Below are 27,848 nucleotides of genomic sequence, written 5' to 3' on the forward strand. Positions count from 1 at the left end.
AAGCACATAAACCGACTGTGAGCACCTTTAAGACAAATGTGCTGGAGAATGAAAGAACCTCCTTCTTCACGCCCTGTGACAGCTTCATACAGCTGAAAGAGAAACTGAGTTACGGCGGTGAGCAATGAGACAAACTATCCGACGTGGCTAAGACCAACAGAGGTTGGCACAGAGGTGACACAGTCCGCACACAGGATGAACTGAGTCTGGCAAGGCATGTCATCATCAAATCAGTTCAAGCTGAGGCTTTCCCAGACGAGATAGCTGCAATCACCAGTGGGACATCCATTCCAAAGAACAGCCCTCTCATCAAGCTGAATCCCATCACGGACAAAGGAATTGTGAAAATAAGAGGTCCACTCAGGAACGCTCAGCTGGAGAGCAGCGAAAAGAATCCCATCCTCTTACCTAAGCGCCACCACATCTCCATCCTGCTCGTTCGTCACCATCATGACCTGGTTAAACACCAGGGTCGTCACTTGACTGAGGGGGCACTGAGAGAATCTGGTGTATGGCTCATTGGAGCTAAGAGGCTTGTGTGTTCTGTTCTCCATGCCTGTGTCACCTGCCGAAAGCTTAGGGGCAATCAGGGCACTCCGAAAACCTTTTTGAGACCTGTCTCACAAGTTCTCATGTTGCCGGTAGAGGACTGAAGGAGTATTTCAAAGCCAGTTAGCAGTGACCTCAATGAGGCCAGGTGGGGAGTGTTCTGCCCTCCAGGCATTTTTGTTGTTTATATTGGCAGGTAGCACCCTTTAATGCCTTTTATTTGTTGCATGCTTTTATTTTGACAACCACCGGTCTATGGGATGTAGGAAAACCAGGAAGTAGGCACAGAAAAAGCACATGTTGAGCAAAGCAGATCAGGAAAGTTCTTCCGTCGCCATCCAGCTGCGTGGTGCTGTTGAAAGCATTGTTATTTAAATTCACATGCATTTTGTTCAGGAATATTGAAGAGTATTTTCATGACTTAGTGAAAGAAAAGTGTTTTATTTCCATTTTAGTCTGGGACTCTGAAATGTTATTTTATTCGGTCAGTCTAGCTTTCAGCCAGTTTGTAAGCTAATTTGGATGACCATTTATTCATTATCTTTTGTTTACTGTAATGTAAAGCTGAAAATACCTGTGTACTTGTTTTTCTTTACTGATTTGAACAATGTATGGCAAACAGTGATTTTACTTTTTTCTTATGTTACAGTTTCACTCCAATTTTGCATCTGCATGCTTCTTGAGTCTGCATTAAATTCCGGAGCTGAAGGCTATATCCTGACTCTCATGTCTTTTGTGAATGGAGTTTGGCTTGCTGTCTACTTTTAGTCATCACACTTAAAGGAGGACAGTATACTGTTTTTGGTGTGATGTGTCTCCTATGGGGTTATCGGTTAAGTTCCCGGTTCCTGGTTCCTGCCTTGTTCCTACTTACCTTGTGCAGAAGGAGTCAGTTGTGTGATCAGTGACTGATGAGATGTGAAGATCAGGATCTTTGGGTTTTTCAGAGGTCGTTACTTCAGAGGAGTGAATTCTGCAGCCTCCAGTTGTCTGTCTACGAAGAGTGACGTCTCCAAAGATCTACCTGACAACTTCAACAATGAACCTGCTCCAATGAAGTAAGAAAACCATGTCCTCTGGAAGAAAAAAACAACACAACAAATACCTTGAGAACTTGTTTGTGTTTTATTCTGCTTGTAATCGTGGAAACATCCAATAAACCCTGTGTGGACGCTGGTTCTGCAGACGGAGCTCCTACCAGTCGGCTTCATCGGAAAATCTGGGATATGGAAAAAGATCCAGAGCAAGCTTTCCACAAGGTGAGACCGTCCATCAGTCTGAAGAGTCGTAGTCGTGGCATCAGAGGTTTATAAAACATCCGATGTATCGGCGTACGCCTGGTTTGTTATTTTTGTGTATTTTTGTGTCCAGTTGTTCAAACACCATCATCCTTTGTGGTTCCAGACGTACGCCGGTTTATGGCGTCCTCGGCTCTGAGGCTGAGCAGCTTGTGGATGTCTGCGTCTCTCCAGTTACTCATATTGCAAATATAAATCCTACATGTGACTTCCTGCTGCTGCTGTTACGCTCATCAGCTGTTTCCTTGTTTTATGAAATAATAATGGAACTTCAGGTCTGGATCTGGACCCTAGTGGATAGTAGAGGACCTGCAGGTCTGGATCTGGACCCTAGTGGTCAGTAGAGGACCTGCAGGTCTGGATCTGGACCCTAGTGGATAGTAGAGGACCTGCCTGTTTTCTTTGTTCCTCATTGGACTCAACCGGGAGTGTGAACGTCGGTGTTCCAGCTCAGTTCTCATCATGGTTCAGTGTGTGTAGCATTCTGGACTTCATACCAGAGGTTAAGCAGGTCCAGGTTCCATCATCTTGTACGGGTGCTAAAATCGTACCGTGTGTAGGAGTATTTTTAAAGCGATCCTTTAGCTGCCTTTTCTGCCTCCTCATGGCATCTTTACAACAGCTGCGACGGGCGTAGTGACATCATATAATGAAGTTAGCCTACGCAGCACAAGGATAGTATTGTTTTGGTGGATGAAAATCAAGAAATTAGCCAGCATTCCTTTTCCAAGGAGATATGTAAAAATCATGAAGCTGGAAAGAAGACTGAATGTTTCCATCTTCCACTCGTCTGACAGCACAGAGGTGTTCTGCTCACAAAAATGACCCACAAGGTTAAATACTACGCAGAACTGCCCTGGCCTGGTTTTGTGGAGGTTTTTCCTCCGTCTTGGAGCATTTCCAAGCTCCGCCTCTTGGGATGGATTTGAGGGATTACGAGTTCACCTGAAGTTTCATGTGATTCTGCTCATCGGAGGACGTCCACCTCAATGTCCCTGTTTCTGGAATTATAAGCGTTTCTCCTAAATCAGACCTCTCCTTGTACGGTTCGATCTTGCCATGCGTTCCAACCTCCTTGAGTGGTTTGTTTGTGGGTCGTATTCCTATCCTTCTTACTAATGGGTTGTTTCTCCTGGTGTGGCATCTACTTTAGTTCATGATGTCTTCTTCGGTGAGCTGTAGATGGTGATGCCTTCACTCCTGCCTTTTGGAGGTGGTTGCTGATGATGTCACTGACGGTTGTTTTAGGGTTTTACCTGAAAATTCTCACAATGTTCCTCTGATCAACGACCGATGTTTTCCACAGTTCGATGTCTGTTACCCAATACAACCGGGGTGACCTTCGTCTTGAGGGGGTTTCAGATGGTTGTCCCGGCAGTGACCAGTGTTTACGTTTTCCACATTCTTGAACGGTACCTGCAGTCTGCAGGGCAATAAAGCTTATGTGGTCTTGACCCTTCACCGGCATGGGTGGACTGAGCGGTCAAACCGGTTCCTAAACCAGGTTGTATTAGCTCCTGGAGAACCCCATCACTGACTCAGTAGGAGTTTGTATCTCTCTGACCTCCTCTTCATTCTTTTTTTCAGCAGATGCCGGTCTGAGGGAGGTACTAGATGAACATAAGATCAGTCTGAGGAGCAGATGTGAACATGTGACTGAAGGAATTGATGAAACAGGAAGTAGAACCCTCCTCAACAGGATCTACACAGAGCTCTTCATCACAGAGGGACTGAGTGAAGAGGTTGATACCCAACATGAGGTGAGGCAGCTGGAGACAGCGCCCCGGATGAAGAGCCTCCATGACACTCCAATCAGGTGCCAGGACATCTTTAAAGCCTTATCTGACCAACGTGGAGCCATCAGAGTGGTTCTGACTAACGGCGTCGCTGGCGTTGGGAAAACCTTCTCGGTTCAGAAGTTCTCTCTGGACTGGGCCGAGGGCTCGGAGAACCAAGATGTCACCGTGGTGATTCTGCTCTCGTTCAGGGAGCTGAACCTGATCAGAGATGAGCAGTTCAGTCTTCTCAGGCTGATCCAGGTTTTCCATCCATCATTACAGAAGCTCACAGCAGAGCAGCTGGCTGCCGGGAAACCGTTGTTCATCTTTGACGGCCTGGATGAAAGCAGACGTTCCCTGGACTTCAGCAACGGTCCGGTCGTGTCTGATGTCACACAGAGCTCATCGGTCAACGTGCTGCTGACGAACCTCATCCAGGGGAACCTGCTTCCCTCAGCTCTCATCTGGATAACCTCCAGACCTGCAGCAGCCTATCAGATCCCTCAGAAACACGTTGACAGGGTTACAGAAGTACGAGGCTTCACCGACGGCCAGAAGGAGCAGTACTTCAGGAGGAGGTTCAGGGATGAAGAGCGGTCCAGCAGCATCGTCTCCCACATGAAGACATCCAGAACCCTCCACATCATGTGTAAACTCCCGGTCTTCTGCTGGATCACTGCTTCAGTTCTGGACCACATGTTGACCACAGAGCAGAGAGGAGAGCTGCCCAAGACCCTGACTGACATGTTCTCCCACTTCCTGGTGGTCCAGACGAAGAGGAAGAAGAACAAGTACCAGGAGGGACATGAGACGAGTCCACAGGAGCTGACGGAGGCTGACAGGGACCTTCTTCTGAAGCTGGGGAGGCTGGCGTTTGAACATCTGGAGAAAGGAAACATCATGTTCTACCAAGAAGACCTGGAGCAGTGTGGTCTTGATGTCTCAGAGGCCTCGGTGTACTCAGGAGTTTGTACCCAGATCTTCAGGAGAGAGTGTGAGATCTTCCAGAAACCCGTCTACTGCTTTGTTCATCTGAGCATCCAGGAGTTCCTGGCTGCAGTCTACATGCTCCACTGTTACTCCACCAGAAACACAGATGTGCTGAAGAACTTCCTGGGAAGAAACTACAGATGCTCAACTCTGGATGACTTCCTGAAGAGAGTCATGCATAAATCCCTGAAGAGTAAAAATGGCCACCTGGACCTGTTTGTTCGCTTCCTTCATGGTCTTTCTGTGGAGTCCAACCAGAGACTGTTAGGAGGTCTGCTGAACCAGACGGAGAATGGTCCAAAAACCATCCAGAGAGTCATCTACAACCTGAAGGAGATGATCACTAACAGCAGTTCTCCTGACAGAAGCATCAACATCTTCCAGTGTCTGATGGAGATGAACGACCTCTCAGTTTATCAGCAGATCCAAGAGTTCCTGAAGTCAGAGAACAGGTCAAAGAAGAAACTCACTAAGATCCAGTGTTCAGCTCTGGCCTACATGCTGCAGATGTCGGAGGAGGTTCTGGATGAGTTGGACCTGAGCAAGTACAACACAACAACACCAGGGGGTCGACTGAGACTGATTCCAGCTGTGAGGAACTGCAGAAAGGCTCGGTGAGTCCAGATGTGATCAATAACACCATCAGTCAGTGTAAATTAGAAGTTTAGTTCTTTAAATCTGGTTTTGATCTTCAAATGAAAACTTTTGAAATCTGATGATTTTCTTTTTTTCTGGGTCACCTCAAGTCATCTCAACCAGAGGTTCATGTTTCAAACACTTGATCTAGTTGATGTTTTTGCTGCTCAGAGATGAATCTATGTAACGGAGAAAGATGAAACATCAGAACCACTGGGGGGTTTTGTGGACACATGTGTACTTGGTCAGAGACCTTAATTCTAGTAACTCTGGTTCTGTGATCTCCTGCACCGTCCTATAACTCCTGGGGGGGGAGTTACTTTCCACAGACTTTAAGAGGAAAGCAGTTGGACTTGTTTTTGGTTCCTGAAGACTTTTCACCTCTCATCCAAGAGGCCTCGACACAGATATGAAGGCTTGAAATCCCATGATCCTCCATAAACTGCTGGTCGTACCAGACCGAGACTCTAGATGGAAAATCTCTGAGTGCTGAATTTCACGAGTGCAGCTTCATTAATTATGAATGAAAGTTTGTCTGAGACAGAAGGTGACAGGTGTTTGTGTTGTTGCTGTAGAGGAGAGCAGCATGAAGACGTTTACAGCTTCATACGAGAACTTCTTAATCAATCTCTGATCAATGCTGAAGTCTCTGTGAGACCAAAGTCTTCTTTAAGAGACCTGAACACAAAATACAAGAAAAACTAGTCCAGGAGTCAGAAAAATACTAAATATAGCTTAAAAGCTTGAAGATCTTTTATCTGGATACTTGATAAAAGTTCAGCTCCACACTTCGTTCAAGGTGTTCAGATTGAAAAATGTCCAAGAATAATTGAGATTATGTCCTAAATCAGATGTTTTCAGAGGACTCTGAAAGACGTTAACGAAGCCGGTTCCCTCCTTCATCTGCAGATCCAGACAAAGTCTGCAGAAGTTATCAGATGTGTTCAGTCTGGCTTTAACTCAGACTTTATTAGAACTGACATCATATTTTCTCTCATCACAGATTTGTTGGTTGTGAACTCTCAAAGACTCACTATGAAGTTGTTGCGTCCGCTCTGAAGTCCAACCCCTCCCATCTGACAGAACTGGACCTGAGTCGGAACAAGAACCTGCTGGATTCAGGAGTGAAGCTTCTGTCTGGTGGACTGGAGAGTCCAAACTGTAGAATGGAGACTCTGAGGTCAGTCCACTGGAGATGTTTCCACATTTATCCAGTTATCATCCTCCAAAGATGTGACAAAACTAGTTTAATTCAAAACATATTCATGAAGTATTTAATATATGATATGAAAATTTTTTTATTTGTTTTAGAAAGGTTCTGTGTCTATAAAAGTCTGAAGATTGTTATATAAGAATATTTTTAGATGTAAAGAGAGAAACCAGTTTAGTATAAAAGAAAGAATAACCTTAAAAAGTTTATTACACATTAGCCGAGCACATCAGGCCAAAGTACAAAGTACTTTATACTTCTTGTGTTTGTAATCTGCCGTTTCCTGAGTCTGAACTTGTTTTAAAACAGCTGCAGGTTTTGTCATGAGTTGATATTACAGAAGCCAAATGCAGGAAACCCAAAGTTGACAGATGGCAGGAAAGTCCTTTATTTTAACAAAACATCAAAACCCAGAAAAAGGCCTCTAACAGAAAACAGAGAATCCTGAAGATGACTGGAAGGCGTGCAGACTGACAACCAGCCGGGACTGAAAGAGAGCAGGGGCCTCATGTACAAAGAGTGCGTGGATTTCAACATGAATCCGTGCGTGGAATTCTTGCGTACGCTAAAAGAAATTCAGATTCTCAAAACTGTGTACGCCCAAATCCATGCACGCTTCTTTGAACATCACAATCAATGTGGATTTGAGCATATATGCCGGATCACAACACTCTGCCCTGTCTCTTCCCTCAACTAGATATATTTGAATATGATAATGAAGAGAATTATCCATTAAAAACCGTTCATCTTAACAAGGAACTTGCAAAAACAAGTAAAACAAATTTAAAAACAAATCTGCTGTGAGCTGGAGATAGTCCTGTCAAAAGTTGAGGCCTGGAAAAAATAATTTATTTGGGGGCATTTCTTCCGATTTAAACTGCATTGCATTATGGGGATTGCTGTTCTTTGCTTTGTGTTGCGTTCCGTTAAGAGTTGTGATTTTATTATGATCGTGAGGGTTTGTGAATGTTTATGGGCAGCGTTAGTGCATCATTACATAAATAATAATACATTTTATTTTTAAAGGCACCTTTCTTGGCACTCAAAGTCGCCGTACACAACACGTTAAAAAATAAAACCAGCAGAACACATTTAAAAAAAAAAACATTTAAAAACAGCGGAGGTAAGAAATAAAGAAGACATGAACATTAAATAAGGTAGGCAGTCTTGAACAGTTGAGTTTTGAGTTGTGATTTGAAAAGAGGGAATGAATCAATGTTTCTGAGTTGGGAGGGTAGTGAGTTCCAGAGAGGAGGAGCAGAGCGGCTGAATGCTCTGCTCCCCATGGTGGTGAGGCGGGCGGGGGGGACAGATAGTTATGTGGAGCAGGAGGAGCTTAGGGCTCGGGAGGCAGTGTGGACATGGAGGAGATCAGACAGATATGGGGGGGCGAGGTTGTGGATGGCCTTGAATGTGAACAGGCTGACCTTGAATTGGATGCAGAACTGAACCAGGAGCCAGTGGAGCTGTTGGAGGACAGGAGTGATGTGATGGATAGAGCGGGTCCGAGTTATGATGCGGGCAGCTGAATTCTGGACCAGTTGAGTTTATGGAGGGATCGGTGGGGGAGGCCGAAGAGGAGAGAGTTGCAATAGTCCAAGCGGGAAGTGACAAGGCTGTGAACAAGGATGGCGGCAGTGTGGGGGGTAAGGGAAGGGCGGAGGCGATTGATGTTACGTAGATGGAAGTAAGCAGACCGGGTAATGTTATTGATGTGGGATTGGAAAGATAGTGTGCTGTCCAGGATGACACCCAGGCTCTTAACTTGGGGGGAGGGTGAAACAGTGGAGTTGTCGATGGGGAGAGAAAAGCTGTTGGTTTTGGACAAAGTAGATTTGGTGTCAATGAGGAGAACCTCAGTTTTATTATGGTTTAATTTAAGGAAGTTTTGGGTGAACCAGGTTGTTATTTCAGAAATGCAGTCAGTAAGGGAGGTGGGCGACGGTTTGGTGGTGAGGTAGAGCTGGGTGTCATCAGCATAACAATGGAAAATGATCTTGAATTTACTTAAAATATTACCGAGGGGAAGGAGGTAGATGATGAAGAGTGGGGGCCCCAGGACAGAGCCATGGGGCACACCAGAAGTAACGGAGGAGGGTGTGAGATTGATAGATCTTTTTGAATTAAGTTGCTGTCCTTATGAAAATATGAAACTACCAGAATTAGGCTTAATTAGGTCAGCTCAGAGAAACTGACCGCTGGGTTTTTCCACATCCTTATCGCAGTTACCAGAGGTCATAAGACAGGCCACCCCCCTGAGGGTAAAGGGGGTTGTCTGCTCTGATGAACAGTTGACCATTGTCAGATGGACACATCTGTCCCAGATTTCCTGGGTTCAGGAGGAGGCCCAAATTGACCTTTGCCCTGAAACCGATCACATGCTCTGAAAATATGGCCAGTTGCCCACTTCCTGAGAGATACTCAGGGGTTTTTTGGACTGTCCTGGGACAACTGTTCTATTATATTTGTAAAGTTAGCCTGCACACATCTGTTCAGAGTTCCTGTTTCAGCCCCAGAGGGCATATAACCTCAGCGACCTATGGTTTATAAAAACTTTAAGCTTCTGTTTACCTCTTTAACTGAAAATATCACATGTGTGACATTTTGACCCCGATGTCTGTTCCTCTGTATGTTTCCCGTTTTCTTCCATATGTCCATTGTATGTCTATTTTCTATTGGCTACCTAAATATGGTAATTTCCTGTGTCCCATTTTAAATAAAAAGCCCCTGCAGAGGATGAAACAGCGAAGCATTCCGTCGAGGGCATCCATAGAGCCACGTTGCTCTGAAAAGCTCTGACCTTGCTTCCGCTTTCTGCAGAAAGGGCCTTAAAAATCATTCCAACAGTCTTTGGTGTTATTTTTTGGTTGAGAGCTGGGTTTTATGTTGATTTAAACCTAACAGAGGGGATGGATTTCAGGGACTTGAGTTGAATGAACTGACTGTGGTCAGAGAGGTATGATGTAAACCAGTGCAATGGAGTGTGAGTGATGCCGATGGAAGATAACCTGTTGAGGAGGGTGGTGTGACAGATGGAATCGAAGGCCGCACTCAGGTCAAGGAGGATGAAGATGGTGAGAAGTCCAGAATCAGCTGCCATGAAAAGGTTGTTGCTGATTTTGATAAGTGCTGTTTCGGTGCTATGAAGTGGGCGGAAACCGGACTGGAACTGTTCATACAGGTTGTCATTGGATAAGTGAGAATGGAATTGGGAAACAACTGTTTTTTTTCAAGAATGAAAATGAAGGGTAGATTGGATATTGGACGGAAGTTGTTGAAGTTGGAGGGGTCAGCACCGGGTTTTTTCAATATTGGAGTAATGGCAGCAGTTTTGAAAGATGCAGGGACAGTTCCAGTGGTGAGAGAGGAGTGGATGATGGAAGAAATGAGGGGGACCAGGGAGGGGGAGCAGACTTTAACAAGTTGTGTGGGGAGGGGGTCCAGTTAGCAAGTGGATGGCTTGGCTTTCTGGATGAGTTCTGTGATTTCAGAGAGAGTGGGGAGATGGAAGATTCAAGATTCAATCTTTATAGTCACATCATGTTACTAAGTAACATGGGTAAAAATCTTGGTTGTGCGGGCTCATCATTGCAGTTAAAAAAGATAGAGAGACAGAAGACAAAGTGCATAGTGCATGAATAATCTACATGATATGGAATAAAAGGTGGAATAGAAATAATAAATAGTCTTGGGCCTATGTGTATCAGTGTTTCCCCTACCATTGTATAGGCCTGGCGGGGCCGCCAGGCCAACGAGACCCCCCGCCAGGCCTAAAAACAATAAATCAATGATCATTTACGTTTAGGAGGCTCTGTGCAGTGCTGTTCTGCAACGGGAGTCAACCTGCTTTGTTGAATAGTAAAGCCTGAATTATGGTTAGGCGTTAAATCGACGTAGAGCCTACGGCGTAGGGTACGCGGCGACGTGCAGCGTACGGCCGTTCGCCGCGTACCCTACGCCGTAGGCTCTGCGTTGGTGTAACGAGGAACCATAAATCAGCCTTAACAATGCGAGTACCGCTACTGAGAGCGCGGGCATATTATTATACATTATGGGATGTATAGAGTTTGTAGCTAGCCAACTATGGCGGCGTCAAAAAAAAGAAAAAATATCGTGGGCGACAGACAACATGACAAAAAGAAATGTTTCTGCAGGTCCGTGTGTTTGTGTTTGCATGAGGCTGCAGGGAAGCATGAAGGAAAAAACAGCCCGACGACACACCAGGTGTCCGCAGGGTCCTAGTGCCAGCCATGTATGAGCGCGAAAGCTGATTTATGGTTCCGCGTTACACCAACGGAGAACCTACGCCGTAGGGTACGTGGCGCACGCACCGTACGTTGCGCGTCGCCGCGTACCCTACGCCATATGTTCTGCTTGTTGTTTAGCTTACATTTTTGTTCTGATTGAGCAACACAGTCTCACTCCCAGCGCGTCAAAAACTGACGCTTGGTCAGGGCCCTTAGGCGTCAGTTTCTGACGCACAAGGTCGCCCTCAGCGTCATGCACCGACGCAGCGGGCTCTCAACAGATTCTAATGTAACCCGGCGGCGTCGCTTCAAGCCGCTCACAGCATCAACCCCATTGGATAACTGAGGACCGGCCGCGTCGCTTCCAGCAGCTGGGCGCATCAGTCCCCCATTGGATAACGGAGGATCGGAGACACGGAAGTATTCTAATTACTGTCCGTTTTGACGTTAACGGAAACACAACATTAGTGGGTTAATTTCCTGCACATCAATGTTCATGTTTTTCCCTTCATTCTGAGAAATAAAGAGTTGTTTTATGCTGAGAGCATCATGACAGCCAATCAGAATCCTGGAAAAAACATCAACAAATGACACGTGTAACTTCCAGGCTGATTTATGGTTCCGCGTTACACCAACGCAGAGCCTACGGCGTAGGGTACGCTCTGCGTCGATTTAACGCGGACCATAATTCAGGCTTTATTCTAAAGGATGCAGCGGCAAAATGTTGCAAGGATGTCTTTGTGGTTTCCATTCGGAGCTATAAATCTGTTTTTTCCTAATCTGCAGGTCAACATATGAGACGTAAAATGGTTTTACTGACACCGGTACTGTCGCTGCTGCTCTCCTGGGCTGCGGCGGAGACGTGCCGGGGGACGCGCTGCTTCGGCGGGGGCTCCGGAGACCCGAGCCCGGGCAGCAGAGCCTCCAGACCCCGGGCACCATGGGCAGCACCCAAGGACGGATTATCATGACCACGGGCCCTGGACACAAACTCGCTATGGGCCCCTATCTACAATAATATCCTACGTGCACGGTGCATGCCCTCCCCAATCACTCAGTTTGGTCACACAATGGCGCAGAGAATCCACAATCACACCGTGTGATTGTGGATGGCGGAGTGGCGGAGCGTGGGTCTCAGTACCAAGGGGGCGGAGCATTCTCCATGGGCCCTTATGATAGTCATTTTAACGTTCAACAACACCTCATCCTACCCATCAAACTACATTTATTCTCACTTTTATTGAGCTAAGCCTATAGGACTATGCTGCAGAAAGCAGAGTAAAGTCACAAACTTGTTCAGAAGAACACACACACACACACACACACACACACACACACACACACACCGGCCTGACAGCTGTCAATCACACGGCGCTGAAAACTCAGTCACGGACTGACTCAGTTCCATCTTTGATACAGCTTAAATACAAAAAAAAAACATTACACAATCTATTTAGATAGATAGACACAGCGGTCTATAACATCATTTCTGAGCTGTAGAACAGAGAATAGACTCGGCGGTCTAGTTGACAACAACACAAAGCTCATTCAAATAGGCAGGTGGTCAAGAATACCACAACATTCTGATAAAGAAATTATTTATGAAGGTTACACTCAGTACGTGCACATGCAGCGATTCAAGGTGGTTGGAGATCTGATCAGATAATGACATGCAGAAGATTGGATCAACTTATCTGATTACACATGCTGTTCTGAGATCAGACTGAATCAGATTGAATAAACCACTGTAACCAGAGCATGGCTGACTCCGTGACGCTAGGTGGCGCTGTACCCGAGGTAACCATGGTAACCATTTCAACAAAGAGCCACTTCCGGTTGACCTCCGCTTAACGAGGAAAGGAAAAAGTGCATTCTAAGGGCCAATCCCAATTCTCCTTCACTCGCCCTTCTTTTCTCCACTCGCACTTCTTTTCTTCCCTAACCCCTAAAAAAGAAGGGGGAGATTTTAGGGCACTTGAGATCTAGGGCACTTGGCCCAGGTGCCTGTCCCATTTCTCCCACTCCCCCTCGTTTTCATCCCTAACCTGATCAGGAAGCAGAGAGCCAAAAGCTGTTTTAACTTCAGCTGTAGCGCTGTTAATATGGCACTTTATTAAGTTTTAATATTTTTTCAGGTATAAAGGTAACCTTAAGATCTGCAACCGGGGCTCAGTTTATCCAAATAACGCCTGTTCAGAAATTTGACCCGATGTTTTCGGAGATGAGAAGAGCCGCCGCCCCCGGGGAGCAACCTCAGCTCACAGCCCGAGAAGAGACGTGTCCGCCGGGTCAAGCTGCTGCGTCAGCCCCGGGAGAGAAACTCTCTCTGGGACGCTGCTCTGTTGAGAACCACGCCGGCTGAAATAAATCATTTAGGAAGATGTTGGTTTAATAGATGAAATCTAACAGTTGTAGCTACGCCTGTTAAGAAATTTGCTCCGAAATTTAGAGATTTCTGTCTGCCGGCTCCTTTATGCCGCGTTCCATTTACCTCGGAAATCGGAAGTGGGAACTGGGAATGGCAGCCATCTTGGAATGGTAACTCGGGGGTGGTGAAGACTCTCCCACTTTCCCAGTGGGAAACCCCACTTTGAGGGGCGTTCCAGTTGAAAATTCCGACTGGGGACTGGGAAATCCCCACTTCCGAGGATAAATGGAACGCGGCATTAGGTCCGCGTTAAATAGACGCAGCCTACGCGTAGGGTACGGCGTATTTTGTTTTTTTTATCCCACAGTTTGCAGATTGATTGTTGATGCGTGGGCTAACGTGTCTGCTGGGATTATTTTGCGAGCTTTTGCAAAAGCGTGCATTTCCGAGGCACCGCACGGCACGGAACGTGACTCTGACAGCGAGGAATTCGGACTGGCACAGCTGATTTAGCGGAGCTCTTTAATGCAGAAACAGAGGATGAGACTTAATGGGTTTGATTAATGTAAAAACTGAAATAAAGTAGCCTACAATCAAACAAAGTTTTGCTCCCGCTGTATTTTTAAATACGCACACTCCTGTGCTTGTGTGTGTGTGTGTGTGTTCTTGTGTGTTTGCCGTTTCGGTCGGTGCGCCGTGTGTGTTTTAAATACAGAAATATGACACATAAGACTGAGGCTATGCCTTTTCACACGGCGCCCGTATGGTCGCAAAAATACAGTATTTATATATGAAATGTCAGAATAGGAAATATTTTGACGACACCCCTGAAGCAGTCACACGACACCCCAGGGAGCTACTACTGAGCAGCGTTGCGTCGTCTCAAAAAAAAAAAAAAAAAAGCGTTGCGTCGTCTCCTTTCCCTTCCGGGTGAATCCCCACCCGGGGGAAATTCTCGAGCATGCGCAGACTGTAATATCCATGTCTCCGTACACATGGCATTAACAAGGCGGTTGCGACTGGCTTATTTAGGTGCTGCAAGCGGGTTGATGAATCCAGTCTGATCAGATTACTTGACTGACTTAAGGTGTTCACATGCAGTTTAAAAGTCAGTACGATGTGTGCAAATGATCTCCAACCAGTTTGAATCGCTGCATGTGCACGTACTGACTGACTCACCAATGGTAGTTGACTCTTCCATAAAACTTTGTACATGCTTAGTCCTCTTTTAAAGTTTAGCGCTCATCCTTCATGGCCGCAAATTTGCCGAGTCGGCAAATTGTCTCTAACTGTTAAGGCTGATTTATGGTTCCGCGTTACACCAACGCGGCGCCTACAGCGTAGGATACGCGGCGATGCGCGGAGGCTCTGCGTCGATTTAACGCGGAACCATAAATCAGGCTTTCCAGCCAATCAGCGTTGGCTCACGGCCCTGATGCGTTCAGGACAGTTGTAAAGTAAGAATTAGCCTACACTGACCGCACAATGCACATTTTATCGTAATTATAGCCTACAATTTACGATTATATATGAACATATCACACAAAACGGGGCCCTATCATTGGGCCCTATGAGCTTGTAAATTTATTTTAATTTACACATAAAAAAAAGACAAAATGTTTGAAAGCCGAGGGCCCCCATTGGCTCCAGGGCCCTGGGCACACGCCCACTTTGCCCATGCGGTAATCCGTCTATGGCAGCACCCCGGGGCAGCACCCAGGGGAGATGGGCGCACCCCGCCGGGGCGCAGCAGCAGGACGCGCAGCCGCGGATTGCGAGCGCCTCCAGCGCTGCCGGCGCTGGAGGATGCTCCGGCGCGCACTGCTCCGGCTCGGGGAGACGCATCCCCATGCCCATCCAGGCCGCAAACGACACCCGGGACTGCCGGGGGATAGAGTGCAGGCTGCCGCTGAGGATCGGAGCCAAGCCCCGGGGAAGGTCCTGCGTCGGGGACGGCTGTGCCCCGGAGGAGGAGAGCGCGCCCCCGGACCCGGTGCGCAGAGGCGATTCTAGGGTCTGTTGGGGCCCTAGGCAAAAATTTCTAGGGGGCCCCTCAAACCAGCATTCATCACCGTTATGTTATAATAAACTGACACCAACGAAAACGTTATGAAATTTTGTTTTTTATTCCAAATGTTTTTCTTTACCTTCGGCTGAGCTGAATCGGCTCCATTTAAAACTTCCAGAATGAATGTTAAATTCTGTGCACACGACACTGTGTGTAGTTTTTTTTTTTTTTTTGACACTGTGTACAGGTGGATGATCCGTGATCATGGGAATGATGACATGGGGGCCCTTGAGGGAGGTTTCTTACTGGCTACTGAGATGTCATTGATAAATGCCCTATGTTTGTTTAAGGAGGGAGGTGTGGTCATTGCGGTTACCACATTTTGAGATCTGTGGAGTAAAAACAGCCTTCAAAATACTTTTTTATTCCTCAATACCCCTGACAGGAAACACCTTTGTTTATAGTAATAATTAAAAAAAAAAAAAAAATACATTTTTTTTTTTTTTTTTTTTTTGGGGGGGGCCTTATGGGCCCCCCAACAACTCGGGGCCCCAAGCAGTTGCCTGCCTTGCCTGTTCACAAGCTGCGCCCCTGCCGGTGCGTGTGTCCGACAGAGCCGCGCAGTTCCTGGCCGACTCATCATCATCATCATCATCATCATCATCTTCATCATCATCATGATCATCTTCATCTTCATCATCATCATGATCATCATCATCATCATCATCATCATCATCATCTTCATCTTCATCATCATCATCATCATGATCATCTTCATCATCATCATCTTCATCATCATCATGATCATCTTCATCATCATCATCATGATCATCTTCATCATCATCATTATCATGATCATCTTCATCATCATCATCATGATCATCTTCATCATCATGATCATCTTCATCATGATCATCTTCATCTTCATCATCATGATCATCTTCATCATCATGATCATCTTCATCTTCATCATCATCTTCATCATCATCATGATCTTCTTCATCATCATCATGATCTTCTTCATCATCATCATGATCATCTTCATCATCTTCATCATCATCATCATCTTCATCTTCATCATCATCAATATCATGATCATCATCATCATTATGATCATCTTCATCTTCATCATCATTATGATCATCTTCATCATCATCATGATCATCATCATCATCATCATCATCATCATCATCATGATCATCTTCATCATCATGATCATCTTCATCTTCATCATCTTCATCATCATCATCATGATCATCTTCATCTTCATCATCATGATCATCTTCATCATCATCATGATCATCTTCATCATCATCATTATCATCATCTTCATCATCATCATCATGATCATCTTCATCATCATCATCATCATCATCTTCATCATCATCATGATCATCATCATCATGTGACCTTCGGAAGTGTCAAAGGTCACCGCGTCTGTTGCTTTTCGGCCTGAAAAGACTATTTCGTGTCTTTTTTTGCATAGTTCCCTAACGCTTTGAGCTAAGACACTGAAATTCTAGACTATGTATCAGGAGGTGACTTTCATCCACTGTGCGGATTTTCAGATCTGTGTGACCTTCGGAAGTGTCAAAGGTCACCGTGTCTGTTGCTTTTCGGCCTGAAAACACTATTTCGTGTCTTTTTTTGCATAGTTCACTAACGCTTTGAGCTACAAGACTGAAATTTTAGACTCTGTATCAGGAGGTGACTCTCATCCCCTGTGCCGAGGTCCAGACCCGTGCGACCTTCGGAAGTGCCAAAGGTCACCGTGTGTGGTGCCTTTTTCGGGCCTTTGAAATGTTTTTTGAATAATGGCCCTTTGCTAGGATCTTTTGGTCCCGTGGCTGTACGACTTCCACAGAGCTAGTTGGCATTGCAGAGGGTTCACAGAGTTGAGACTTGGCAAGCCCAATCTAAGCCCCATATGGAGGCCACAGGTCGAGTTTTACTTGGTTTGGTCAAATATTGTGGCAACGTTGTCCGTTCGAATGTTGGAAAAGGTGACGTTTCAAAGCCCCGCCCATCGAAAAGTACAGGTCTGATCTGCACCAAACTAATGTCTGTCTGATCAGGGGATGCCCCCAAACAACATATACAAAATTCAGATTTCTATGACTTATGCAACAGTGTTTCCTCTAAAACGTTCTGGCTGGTTAGGAGGGTGTAGAAACCTCTAGCTCTGAGAGCCTCCTGACTAATGGAACAGGGCCTATTTTGTGTCTTTTTTTGCATAGTTCACTAACGCCTTTAGCTAGGAGTCTGAATTTTTTATATGTTGTTTGGGGGCATCCCCTGATCAGACAGACGTTAGTTTGGTGCAGATCAGACCTGTACTTTTCGATGGGTGGGGCTTTGAAACGTCACCTTTGCCAACATTCGAACGGACAACGTTGCCACAATATTTGACCAAACCAAGTAAAACTCGACCTGTGGCCTCCATATGGGGCTTAGATTGGGCTTGCCAAGTCTCAACTCTGTGAACCCTCTGCAATGCCAACTAGCTCTGTGGAAGTCGTACAGCCACAGGACAAAAAGATCCTAGCAAAGGGCCTTCTGCATTGCAACATAGTCAAAAATCAGTCTCCCAGCTCAAAGCGTTAGTGAATTATTCAAAAAACATTTCAAAGGCCCGAAAAAGGCACCACACACGGTGACCTTTGGCACTTCCGAAGGTCGCACGGGTCTGGACCTCGGCACAGGGGATAAAAGTCACCTCCTGATACATAGTCTAGAATTTCAGTGTCTTAGCTCAAAGCGTTAGGGAACTATGCAAAAAAAGACACGAAATAGTCTTTTCAGGCCGAAAAGCAACAGACGCGGTGACCTTTGACACTTCCGAAGGTCACATGATGATGATGAAGATGATCATGATGATGATGAAGATGATCATGATGATGATGAAGATGAAGATGAAGATGATGATGATGAAGATGATCATGATGATGAAGATGATCATGATGATGATGATGATGAAGATGATGAAGATGATCATAATGATGATGATGAAGATGATCATGATGATGATGAAGATGAAGATGATCATGATGATGAAGATGAAGATGATCATGATATTGATGATGATGAAGATGATCATGATGATGATGATGATCATGATGATGATGAAGATGATGATGATGAAGATGATCATGATGATGATCATGATGATGAAGATGATGATGAAGATGATGATGAAGATGATCATAATGATGATGATGAAGCTGATGAAGATGAAGATGAAGATGATCATCATATTGATGATGATGAAGATGATCATGATGATGATGAAGATGATGATGATGATGAAGATGAAGATGATCATGATGATGATGAAGATGATCATGAAGATGATCATGATGATGATGAAGATGATGATGATGATGATGATGAGTCGGCCAGGAACTGCGCGGCTCTGTCGGACACACGCACCGGCAGGGGCGCAGCTTGTGAACAGGCAAGGCAGGCAACTGCTTGGGGCCCCGAGTTGTTGGGGGGCCCATAAGGCCCCCCCCAAAAAAAAAAAAAAAAATGTATTTATTTTTTTTTTTTTAATTATTACTATAAACAAAGGTGTTTCCTGTCAGGGGTATTGAGGAATAAAAAAGTATTTTGAAGGCTGTTTTTACTCCACAGATCTCAAAATGTGGTAACCGCAATGACCACACCTCCCTCCTTAAACAAACATAGGGCATTTATCAATGACATCTCAGTAGCCAGTAAGAAACCTCCCTCAAGGGCCCCCATGTCGTCATTCCCATGATCACGGATCATCCACCTGTACACAGTGTCAAAAAAAAAAAAAAACTACACACAGTGTCGTGTGCACAGAATTTAACGTTCATTCTGGAAGTTTTAAATGGAGCCGATTCAGCTCAGCCGAAGGTAAAGAAAAACATTTGGAATAAAAAACAAAATTTCATAACGTTTTCGTTGGTGTCAGTTTATTATAACATAACGGTGATGAATGCTGGTTTGAGGGGCCCCCTAGAAATCTTTGCCTAGGGCCCCAACAGACCCTAGAATCGCCTCTGCGCACCGGGTCCGGGGGCGCGCTCTCCTCCTCCGGGGCACAGCCGTCCCCGACGCAGGACCTTCCCCGAGGCTTGGCTCCGATCCTCAGCGGCAGCCTGCACTCTATCCCCCGGCAGTCCCGGGTGTCGTTTGCGGGCTGGATGGGCATGGGGATGCGTCTCCCCGAGCCGGAGCAGTGCGCGCCGGAGCATCCTCCAGCGCCGGCAGCGCTGGAGGCGCTCGCAATCCGCGGCTGCGCGTCCTGCTGCTGCGCCCCGGCGGGGTGCGCCCATCTCCCCTGGGTGCTGCCCCGGGGTGCTGCCCATGGTGCCCGGGGTCTGGAGGCTCTGCTGCCCGGGCTCGGGTCTCCGGAGCCCCCGCCGAAGCAGCGCGTCCCCCGGCACGTCTCCGCCGCAGCCCAGGAGAGCAGCAGCGACAGTACCGGTGTCAGTAAAACCATTTTACGTCTCATATGTTGACCTGCAGATTAGGAAAAACAGATTTATAGCTCCGAATGGAAACCACAAAGACATCCTTGCAACATTTTGCCGCTGCATCCTTTAGAATAAAGCCTGAATTATGGTCCGCGTTAAATCGACGCAGAGCGTACCCTACGCCGTAGGCTCTGCGTTGGTGTAACGCGGAACCATAAATCAGCCTGGAAGTTACACGTGTCATTTGTTGATGTTTTTTCCAGGATTCTGATTGGCTGTCATGATGCTCTCAGCGTAAAACAACTCTTTATTTCTCAGAATGAAGGGAAAAACATGAACATTGATGTGCAGGAAATTAACCCACTAATGTTGTGTTTCTGCCTTAAGAAATGTTACAGATATCCTTGTGAAAATCGCTGTTAACGTCAAAACGGACAGTAATTAGAATACTTCCGTGTCTCCGATCCTCCGTTATCCAATGGGGGACTGATGCGCCCAGCTGCTGGAAGCGACGCGGCCGGTCCTCACTTATCCAATGGGATTGATGCTGTGAGCGGCTTGAAGCGACGCCGCCGGGTTACATTAGAATCTGTTGAGAGCCCGCTGCGTCGGTGCATGACGCTGAGGGCGACCTTGTGCGTCAGAAACTGACGCCTAAGGGCCCTGACCAAGCGTCGGTTTTTGACGCGCTGGGAGTGAGACTGTGTTGGATTGAGCTTCTTTTTTTGGTAAGCAATAATGATGAAAATAACACAGACAATAGATTGTCTTTCCACTAGAACCACTAAAGGTAAATTTTTTCCCCAGTCAAATGCATGTAACTCTGTTATCCCGTTTTTAACAAAACGGGAAAAAAAAACTTCTACAATGTTTAAATTATTTATAACTGATATAATCTCAATTGTGAATAGGGATGTTTTGTCGCATAGGCCGTCAGCACAAGCAGCCGTTAAAAGAGGACCATCCCAGAGGGTTTTCATAGAGATCCCCTCTGAAATATATAGAAAAGATGCTCAATGCTCATATGGGTCAGACCAGCACACTGCAGCCTTTCAGGCCCATGACACTTTGGTTAAAGGTTAGATTAAGCCTAATGATTACATTGAAGTGATATAATTCAGCAATATAGGCCTACAATGATTTAAAATGTAAAACTTTGTTATATTGCTGCATATCACATGTCCAATACGTCGTCCCACGCGCCTCGTCTGTTTAGGGTTTTTTCGGTGGTACCACCGGGCCTGAAAAAAATTCTAGGGGAAACACTGTGTATAATATAAAAATCTCTATTAACAAAAAGGAGGAGAATGGGTGTGTGGATGGGTGAAAGTCGGCTGAGGAGCTGAGGTGAGAGTGCTTGTGAATGTTCTTGATTTTTTCATTGAAAAATGACATAATGGAGTTGCAGAAGAAAGTTGTGTAGAAATGAGAAGGGAGAGAGTCCTGGGGTTGGATGATATTGTTGAGTAGGGAGAAGAGTAACTTGGAGTTTCCTTTATTGGCAGTGATTATGCCGGAGTAGTAGTGGGTTTTGGTGCTGACAATGTCGTCCATATAGCATAATATGTGAATGTCCTTGTGAATGGTGAAACCAGTTTTTCCTATGGAGGCGTTCCAGTTGCCGACCTTTGGCTTTCATGAGATGGAGATCAGGGGTGAACCAAGGGGCAGGGAGACAGAAAAAGAAACGGATCTGGTTTTTAACGGAGGAAGGGAATTCAGAATATTATGGAGTCCAGTGTTGTAATGAGAGACCAGATCATCAGGGGTGGATAGATTGTGGATGTCAGGGAGGCAGGAGGAGTGGATACATAAAGTGAGAGTGGTGGGGTTAACATTTTTTATATTCCGGCATGAAATTGGGCGTGGTTATTTTTAGAGATGGAGAGAGTGAGTTTCACTGTTCACAGAGGTGGCAGGCTGGTGTGGGCTTGTTTATAGCCCCTCAGCTCAGTCGCCATGTGTTGGAGTTCACCCCGGTGAACGAGAGGGTCGCTTCCCTGCGCCTTCGGATCGGGAAAAGGTCTCTCACTGTTGTTTGTGCCTACGGGCCGAACAGCAGTGCGGAGTACCCGGCCTTCTTGGAGTCCCTGGGAGGAGTACTGGATAGTGCTCCAACTGGGGACTCCATTGTTCTACTGGGGGACTTCAACGCTCACGTGGGCAATGACAGTGATACCTGGAGAGGCGTGATTGGGAGGAACGGCCTCCCCGATCTGAACCCGAGCGGTGTTGTTGGAGTTCTGTGCCAGTCACGGTTTGTCCATAACGAACACCATGTTCAAACATAAGGGTGTTCAGTGTCATCAGTGCACGTGGCACCAGGACACCCTTGGCCGGAGGTCAATGATCGACTTTGTTGTTGTTTCATCTGACCTTCGGCCGTATGTCTTGGACACTCGGGTGAAGAGAGGGGCTGAGCTGTCAACCGATCACCACCTGGTGGTGAGTTGGATGCGCTGGCGGAGCAGGAGGTTGGACAGACCGGGCAGACCCAAACGGATTGTGAGGGTCTGTTGGGAACATCTGGCTGAGCCCTCTGTCAGGAACATCTTCAACTCTCCCCTCCGAGAGAGCTTCTCTCGGAGGGGAGACATTGAGTCCGAGTGGACCATGTTCTCTGCCTCCATTGTCGACGCGGCGCCTCGAAGTTGTGGACGCAAGGTCTCCGGTGCCTGTCGTGGCGGCAATTCTAGAACCCGGTGGTGGACACCGGAAGTACAGGATGCCGTAAGACTAAAGAAGGAGTCCTACCAGGCTATGTTGGCCTGTGGGACTCCTGACGCAGTAGATGGGTATCGGCAGGCCAAGCGAGCCACGGCTCAGGGCAGTCCTGGAGGCAAAAACTCGGGTCTGGGAGGAGTTCGGGGAGGCCATGGAGGAAGACTTTCGGTCCACCTCGAGGAAATTCTGGCGGACCATTCGGCACCTTAGAAGGGGGAAGCAGTACTCTGCCAGCACCGTTTACGGTGCGGGTGGAGAGCTGTTGACCTCGACTGGGGACATCGTCGGACGGTAGAAGGAATACTTCGAGGATCTCCTCAACCCGACTGACATGCCTTCCACTGAGGAAGCAGAGGGCGGGGACTCTGGGACATGCTCATCCATCACCCAAGCCGAGGTCACTGAGGTAGTTCGTAAGCTCCTCAGTGCCAGGGCACCGGGGGTGGATGAGATTCGCGCTGAGTACCTCAATTCTCTGGATGTCGTAGGGCTGTCTTGGTTGACATGCCCCTGTGATATTGCATGGAGGAAGGGGACAGTGCCGCTGGGGTGGCAAACCGGGGTGGTGGTCCCTCTTTTTAAAAAGGGGGACTGGAGAGTGTGTTCCAACTATAGGGGGGATCACACTTCTCAGCCTCACCGGGAAAGTCTACGCCAGGGTACTGGAGAGGAGAATACGGCCGATAGTTGAACCTCGGATTCAGGAGGAACAATGCGGTTTTCGTCCCGGTCGTGGAACACTGGACCAGCTCTATACCCTCCGCAGGGTGCTCGAGGGTTCATGGGAATTTGCCCAACCAGTCTACATGTGTTTTGTGGATCTGGAGAAGGCATTTGACCGTGTCCCTCGTGCCATTCTGCGGGGGGGTGCTCAGTGAATATGGAGTCCGGGGGCCTCTATTAACGGCTGTCCGGTCTCTGTATGATCAGAGCAGGAGTTTGGTTCGCATTGCCGGCAGTAGATCAGACTTGTTCCCGGTGCATGTTGGACTCCGGCAGGGCTGGCCTTTGTCAACGGTCCTGTTCATAATTTTTATGGACAGGATTTCTAGGCGCAGCCAGGGGCCGGAGGGGATCCGGTTTGGGAACCACAGGATTTCATCTCTGCTTTTTGCGGATGATGTTGTCCTGTTGGCTTCATCGGACCGGGACCTTCAGCATGTGCTGGGGCGGTTTGAGGCCGAGTGCAACGCGGCTTGTTCACGAGTGAGGGAACGATGGAGCGTGAGATTGACAGACGGATCGGTGCAGCGTCCGCAGTTATGCGGTCGATGTACTGGACCGTCGTGGTGAAGAGGGAGCTGAGTCGAAAGGCGAAGCTCTCGATCTACCGGTCAATCTACACACCTACCCTCACTTATGGTCATGAACTTTGGGTAGTGACCGAAAGGACAAGATCGCGGATACAAGCGGCCGAGATGAGTTTCCTCCGCAGGGTGGCTGGATGCTCCCTTAGAGATAGGGTGAAGAGTTTGGTCACCCGGGAGGAGCTCGGAGTCGAGCCGCTGCTCCTTCACATTGAGAGGAGTCAGCTGAGGTGGCTTGGGCATCTGTACCAGATGCCTCCTGGACGCCTCCCTAGGGAGGTGTTCCAGGCATGTCCCTCTGGGAGGAGACCCCGGGGAAGACCCAGGACACGTTGGAGAGACTATGTCTCTCGGCTGACCTGGGAACGCCTCGAACTCCCCTCTGGACGAGCTGGAGGAAGTGTTTGGGGTGAAGGAAGTCTGGGCATCTCTGCTGAGGCTGCTGGCCCCGCGACCCGGGAACAGATAAGCGGAAGAAGATGGATGAATGCATGGCTAGAGTTTCACTGTAAATGAAAGGAGAAAGTGGTCAGTTATTGGAAGTTCATCAGCTGTAAGGTCGGAGGGAGTGACATCAGAGCAGCAGATTAAATCGAGAATATGTCCCTTGGAGTGCGTGGGAAAAGTAGTATATTGCTGACATCCAAAACTCTAAACAGGAGGTGAAGTCTTTGGTGAGAGGCAGATTAGTATTGTCCATGTGGATATTGAAATCGCCCAGTATTATTATGTTTGGTGAGAGAGATGATAAATGGGTGAGGAAGGCAGCAAATTCACTTAAAAATTGATTATTCGGTTTGGGGGCGCGAGAGACAGTGGCAATGATGGTCGGAGTGGGACCAGACAGCTCGCACACAGTGGACTCAAACGAGCTGGGCACCGGCACAGACACCGGCGAGACCTCCTCCCCAGCCAGAGCCACGGAGTTGACAGATGTAAACAAACCCACTAGGAGTGGATTCATTCAGCTGGGAGAAGTTGTTGAGCTGTTGCCATGTCTCTGTTAAACAAATAAAGTCTAGCTTACGGTCGATGATGAGGTCTTGGATGAGATGTCCCTTGCTTGTCAGTGACCGGATGTTGAGTAGAGCGAAGTTGAGTGAGGTGTTGTCACAGCTGGTGGTAGTGTTAGCCGACCGAGCTAGGCGGGCTAACACACTGTGGTCGACAGCCCAGCTGGTGGAGCGTGGAGAGCGACGCAAGCTGGACCAGATGGACTTTATTGCTGCAGAGCTGTCATGGTGGAAATGCCGGCGGGACCCTTGGTGGATATATCTCCGTCGGGACTGAAAGGCGATGTCCAGGTGAAGGTAGAGAGCCTCCGGCGCAGGTCCAGGCAGGTGATACCGCAGCCGGAGCAGGTCAGTGGCCGGGTATTGCAGCAGACCCGTCACTGGCAGGTGAACAGGCAGTAGAAAGAGCCAGGCACAGACAAGCAGGATGTATGTCCTACAGGGCCACATTGTGGATGCAGACTTGGACACTCTCCTTTTCTTGTTCGTATTTTAAGAACCGACACCAGAACTTAAATTGGTTGGATGACAAAACGGCTCCTCGTTCCGCTTTATTGTCAAGCGTATTATATACTAACGGATTAAGTCCAATATACACGTGTATTGAGTCCTACACACTGTGGATGTCCACGATCACCTCTCTCATAAGTATTACAATGTGAACAATATAAGCTTATATTTAAAACATGAAGCATCACGATCTGATTCCTCTACTGCAGACATAACGAGGGCCGAAGAACATAACCTCCTATCTGAAAATTTCACTTTTTGGCGAAAACACAAAAAACTGTAGAATGCTATTTTGTTTTAAGGATATATGGGTGGAAATAACGTACAGACAGGCTGATTAGGTGCAGCCCACCTTGTAATGTCATCTAAAGTGAAAAACACCAGTCAGACAATTTTGCAGATAGGAGGTTATGTTCTTCGGCCCTCGATAAAGACAAATTGTGCCAACGGGATTATTAAGGTGCAAACGTGGGAAATAAAGAGCAAAGTTGCTGTAACTCGGAGTGTTGCATCTTCAGGAGGAGAGACAGGTCTCGGTCCTGGACTCCATCACCGGAGAAACACTTTCTGGACGCCTGCAGTACCTGCAACTGACTCAATATCAGACTCTGAAAGTTGCCTAAACATTCAATAACAACTTTATTCATCATTGCTGAGTCACATCAGTTCTACCAACCAACCTTTCCGTGACATCTTAGTTTTACTTTTAAAAGACAACTTTACAGAACTGGTTTTTCACTGCAAAGTGTATTTTTTTTTTTTAAGATTTTTTTTAGGCTCTAGTGGCCCTTTATTCAAGTTGCAGATATGAAAGGGGTAGAGAGAGAGATCGGGGATGACACGCAGCAAAGGTGCGCAGGCCGGGATTCGAACCTGCGACCGCTGCAGGAGGACTGTAGCCTCAGTATATGAGCCACTGCTTAACCCACTACGCCACTGAGCTGCCCACAAAGTGTATTTTAATGTTTTTCTGTCCAGACACAGTTATTGGATGTTTTAGGATCTGGCTTTTATCTCCAGTAGTCGTCCGATACGGTCGTCATGGTGACAGATGTCCGACCTGTCAGCAGCTCCAGCTGAAAGCATCAGGTCTGAACCGGAGCAGCTGGTCCAGTTCAGGGCAGAGATCCAGAAGATCCTCTTTACCTTTGTACCTAAACCAGCTGATGGTCCAGTCTTCATCCTGGACCAGCAGATCGGTGTGATCTGATGCATCAGCAGGTTCCTCTAACGGAGCCAAAGCTGCCATCGGGATTTGCGGGTTCCACTGTTGAGCTCCTGCCTTTAGTTGTATGTTCAGATTATGTGGTTGATTGTGAGATTGTTGCAGCTCCACTCGTGTGTAACTGATCTGGTAATGTGGGGACTGTCGTGTCCTTCACGTGGTCGTGAACTTATTTTTGACGGTACGTTTCCTCATATTCTGCACTTCACTGCATCACCAGTGAGTGTCGCCAATGGACAAAACTTCAGAAAAGTCCGTACGCCAGACATGATTTGTGCGTGAAAGACCGCAACTTTCTACGTTCATAAAACAAGAAGTGTGTCTGAGATTCACCCGTGTGGGTTTTTAATTCAGAAATGTCCTTTAATTAAGCAGCTCATTAGTTGTTCAAGCAAAGACTTTTAAAGTGCAAGCGATACAGAACCAGCTGATGTTTAGTTTCACACAGACTTCAGAATTTGTTGAATTAGTCTGATGAATATACAGAATTCAATCATTCTTATCTTTAACTAAAAGTAAGAGAGTAAAGTAAAAGTAAGTTTTAACAGAATTATTAGGTGTTTGCAAGTTAAGTCAAATTATAAAGGACACATTACTAAAAATAAAGTATTTAAATATCTCATCCTTCTGCTCTCAGAAAACATCATTTTAACTCATTTTAACATAAAAAGATCATTATGATAAAAACCTCAGGAATCCTGCATAAATGATATAAAACTGGACACATGATATGAAAGTCCAGCTGCTCTCCACAGATCCATTCTGATGTTAATAATTGTTGCTAGATCAGCTTCTGATCTCTAAACTGCTGCTTTGAACAATATTTTAACATGAACACTAATCAAAAAGATTGGTGTGTATGTTGGTGTTTTCATCTTAATCTAGTGTCAGACTTCGACCAGAGAACCTCAGGATGTTCAGTAAAGGTGAACATGTCAGAGGAACAACCAGGAACCGACATCATGGATGTAACAAAACTGTAAAACCTGTTTTATAAAGTCCAGATACAGTGGTGACCCACATGGACCTGATGACAAAGTTGATATTTGAAGAAACACATCTCTGATGAGACTTCAACATGTTTTACTTTCTGTTCAGGTTGGAGGGTTGCAGTTTGTCAGAGATCAGCTGTTCTTCTCTGGTCTCTGCTCTGGAGTCCAACCCCTCCCATCTGAAACATCTGGACCTGAGTAACAACAAGCTGCAGGATTCAGCAGTGAAACATCTGTGTGGTTTCCTGGAGAGTCCAGACTGCAGACTGGAGACTCTGAGGTCAGACATGTTTTAGTTGTGTGTTCAGATGAATGTGATGTGAAAGTTGTGTTGACACAAACCTGCAGACATCAGGCTGATCTCCTGCTGATCCACACTGACCATCTGACTGGTCTGGTTTCTTCTTCTCTGGTGTCTTTGTGCAGCTTGGAGGACTGCAGTTTGTCAGAGATCAGCTGATTCAACATCAACAAATTTAAAAACAAATCTGCTGTGAGCTGGAGATAGTCCTGTCAAAAGTTGAGGCCTGGAAAAAATAATTTATTTG

At 46.7% G+C, this 27,848-nt stretch overlaps 2 protein-coding genes across 2 annotated transcripts in view; both read left to right on the forward strand.

The window, feature by feature from the left end:
* LOC133457448 (NACHT, LRR and PYD domains-containing protein 14-like) overlaps window positions 1–27,848 on the forward strand; it is a 217,193-nt gene that overhangs the window by 89,980 nt on the left and 99,365 nt on the right. The window lies entirely within an intron of this gene.
* Window positions 1,775–27,760, forward strand: LOC133457571 (NLR family CARD domain-containing protein 3-like; the record flags this gene model as incomplete). Its single annotated transcript, XM_061736944.1, has 5 exons — window positions 1,775–1,808; window positions 3,435–5,229; window positions 6,255–6,431; window positions 27,407–27,493; window positions 27,727–27,760. Coding segments are annotated over 5 exons (2,127 nt in total), but the record flags the coding sequence as incomplete, so codon positions are not given.

This window comes from Cololabis saira, chromosome 12 (assembly GCF_033807715.1).
Source record: "Cololabis saira isolate AMF1-May2022 chromosome 12, fColSai1.1, whole genome shotgun sequence".
Classification (NCBI taxonomy): Eukaryota; Metazoa; Chordata; class Actinopteri; order Beloniformes; family Belonidae; genus Cololabis; species Cololabis saira.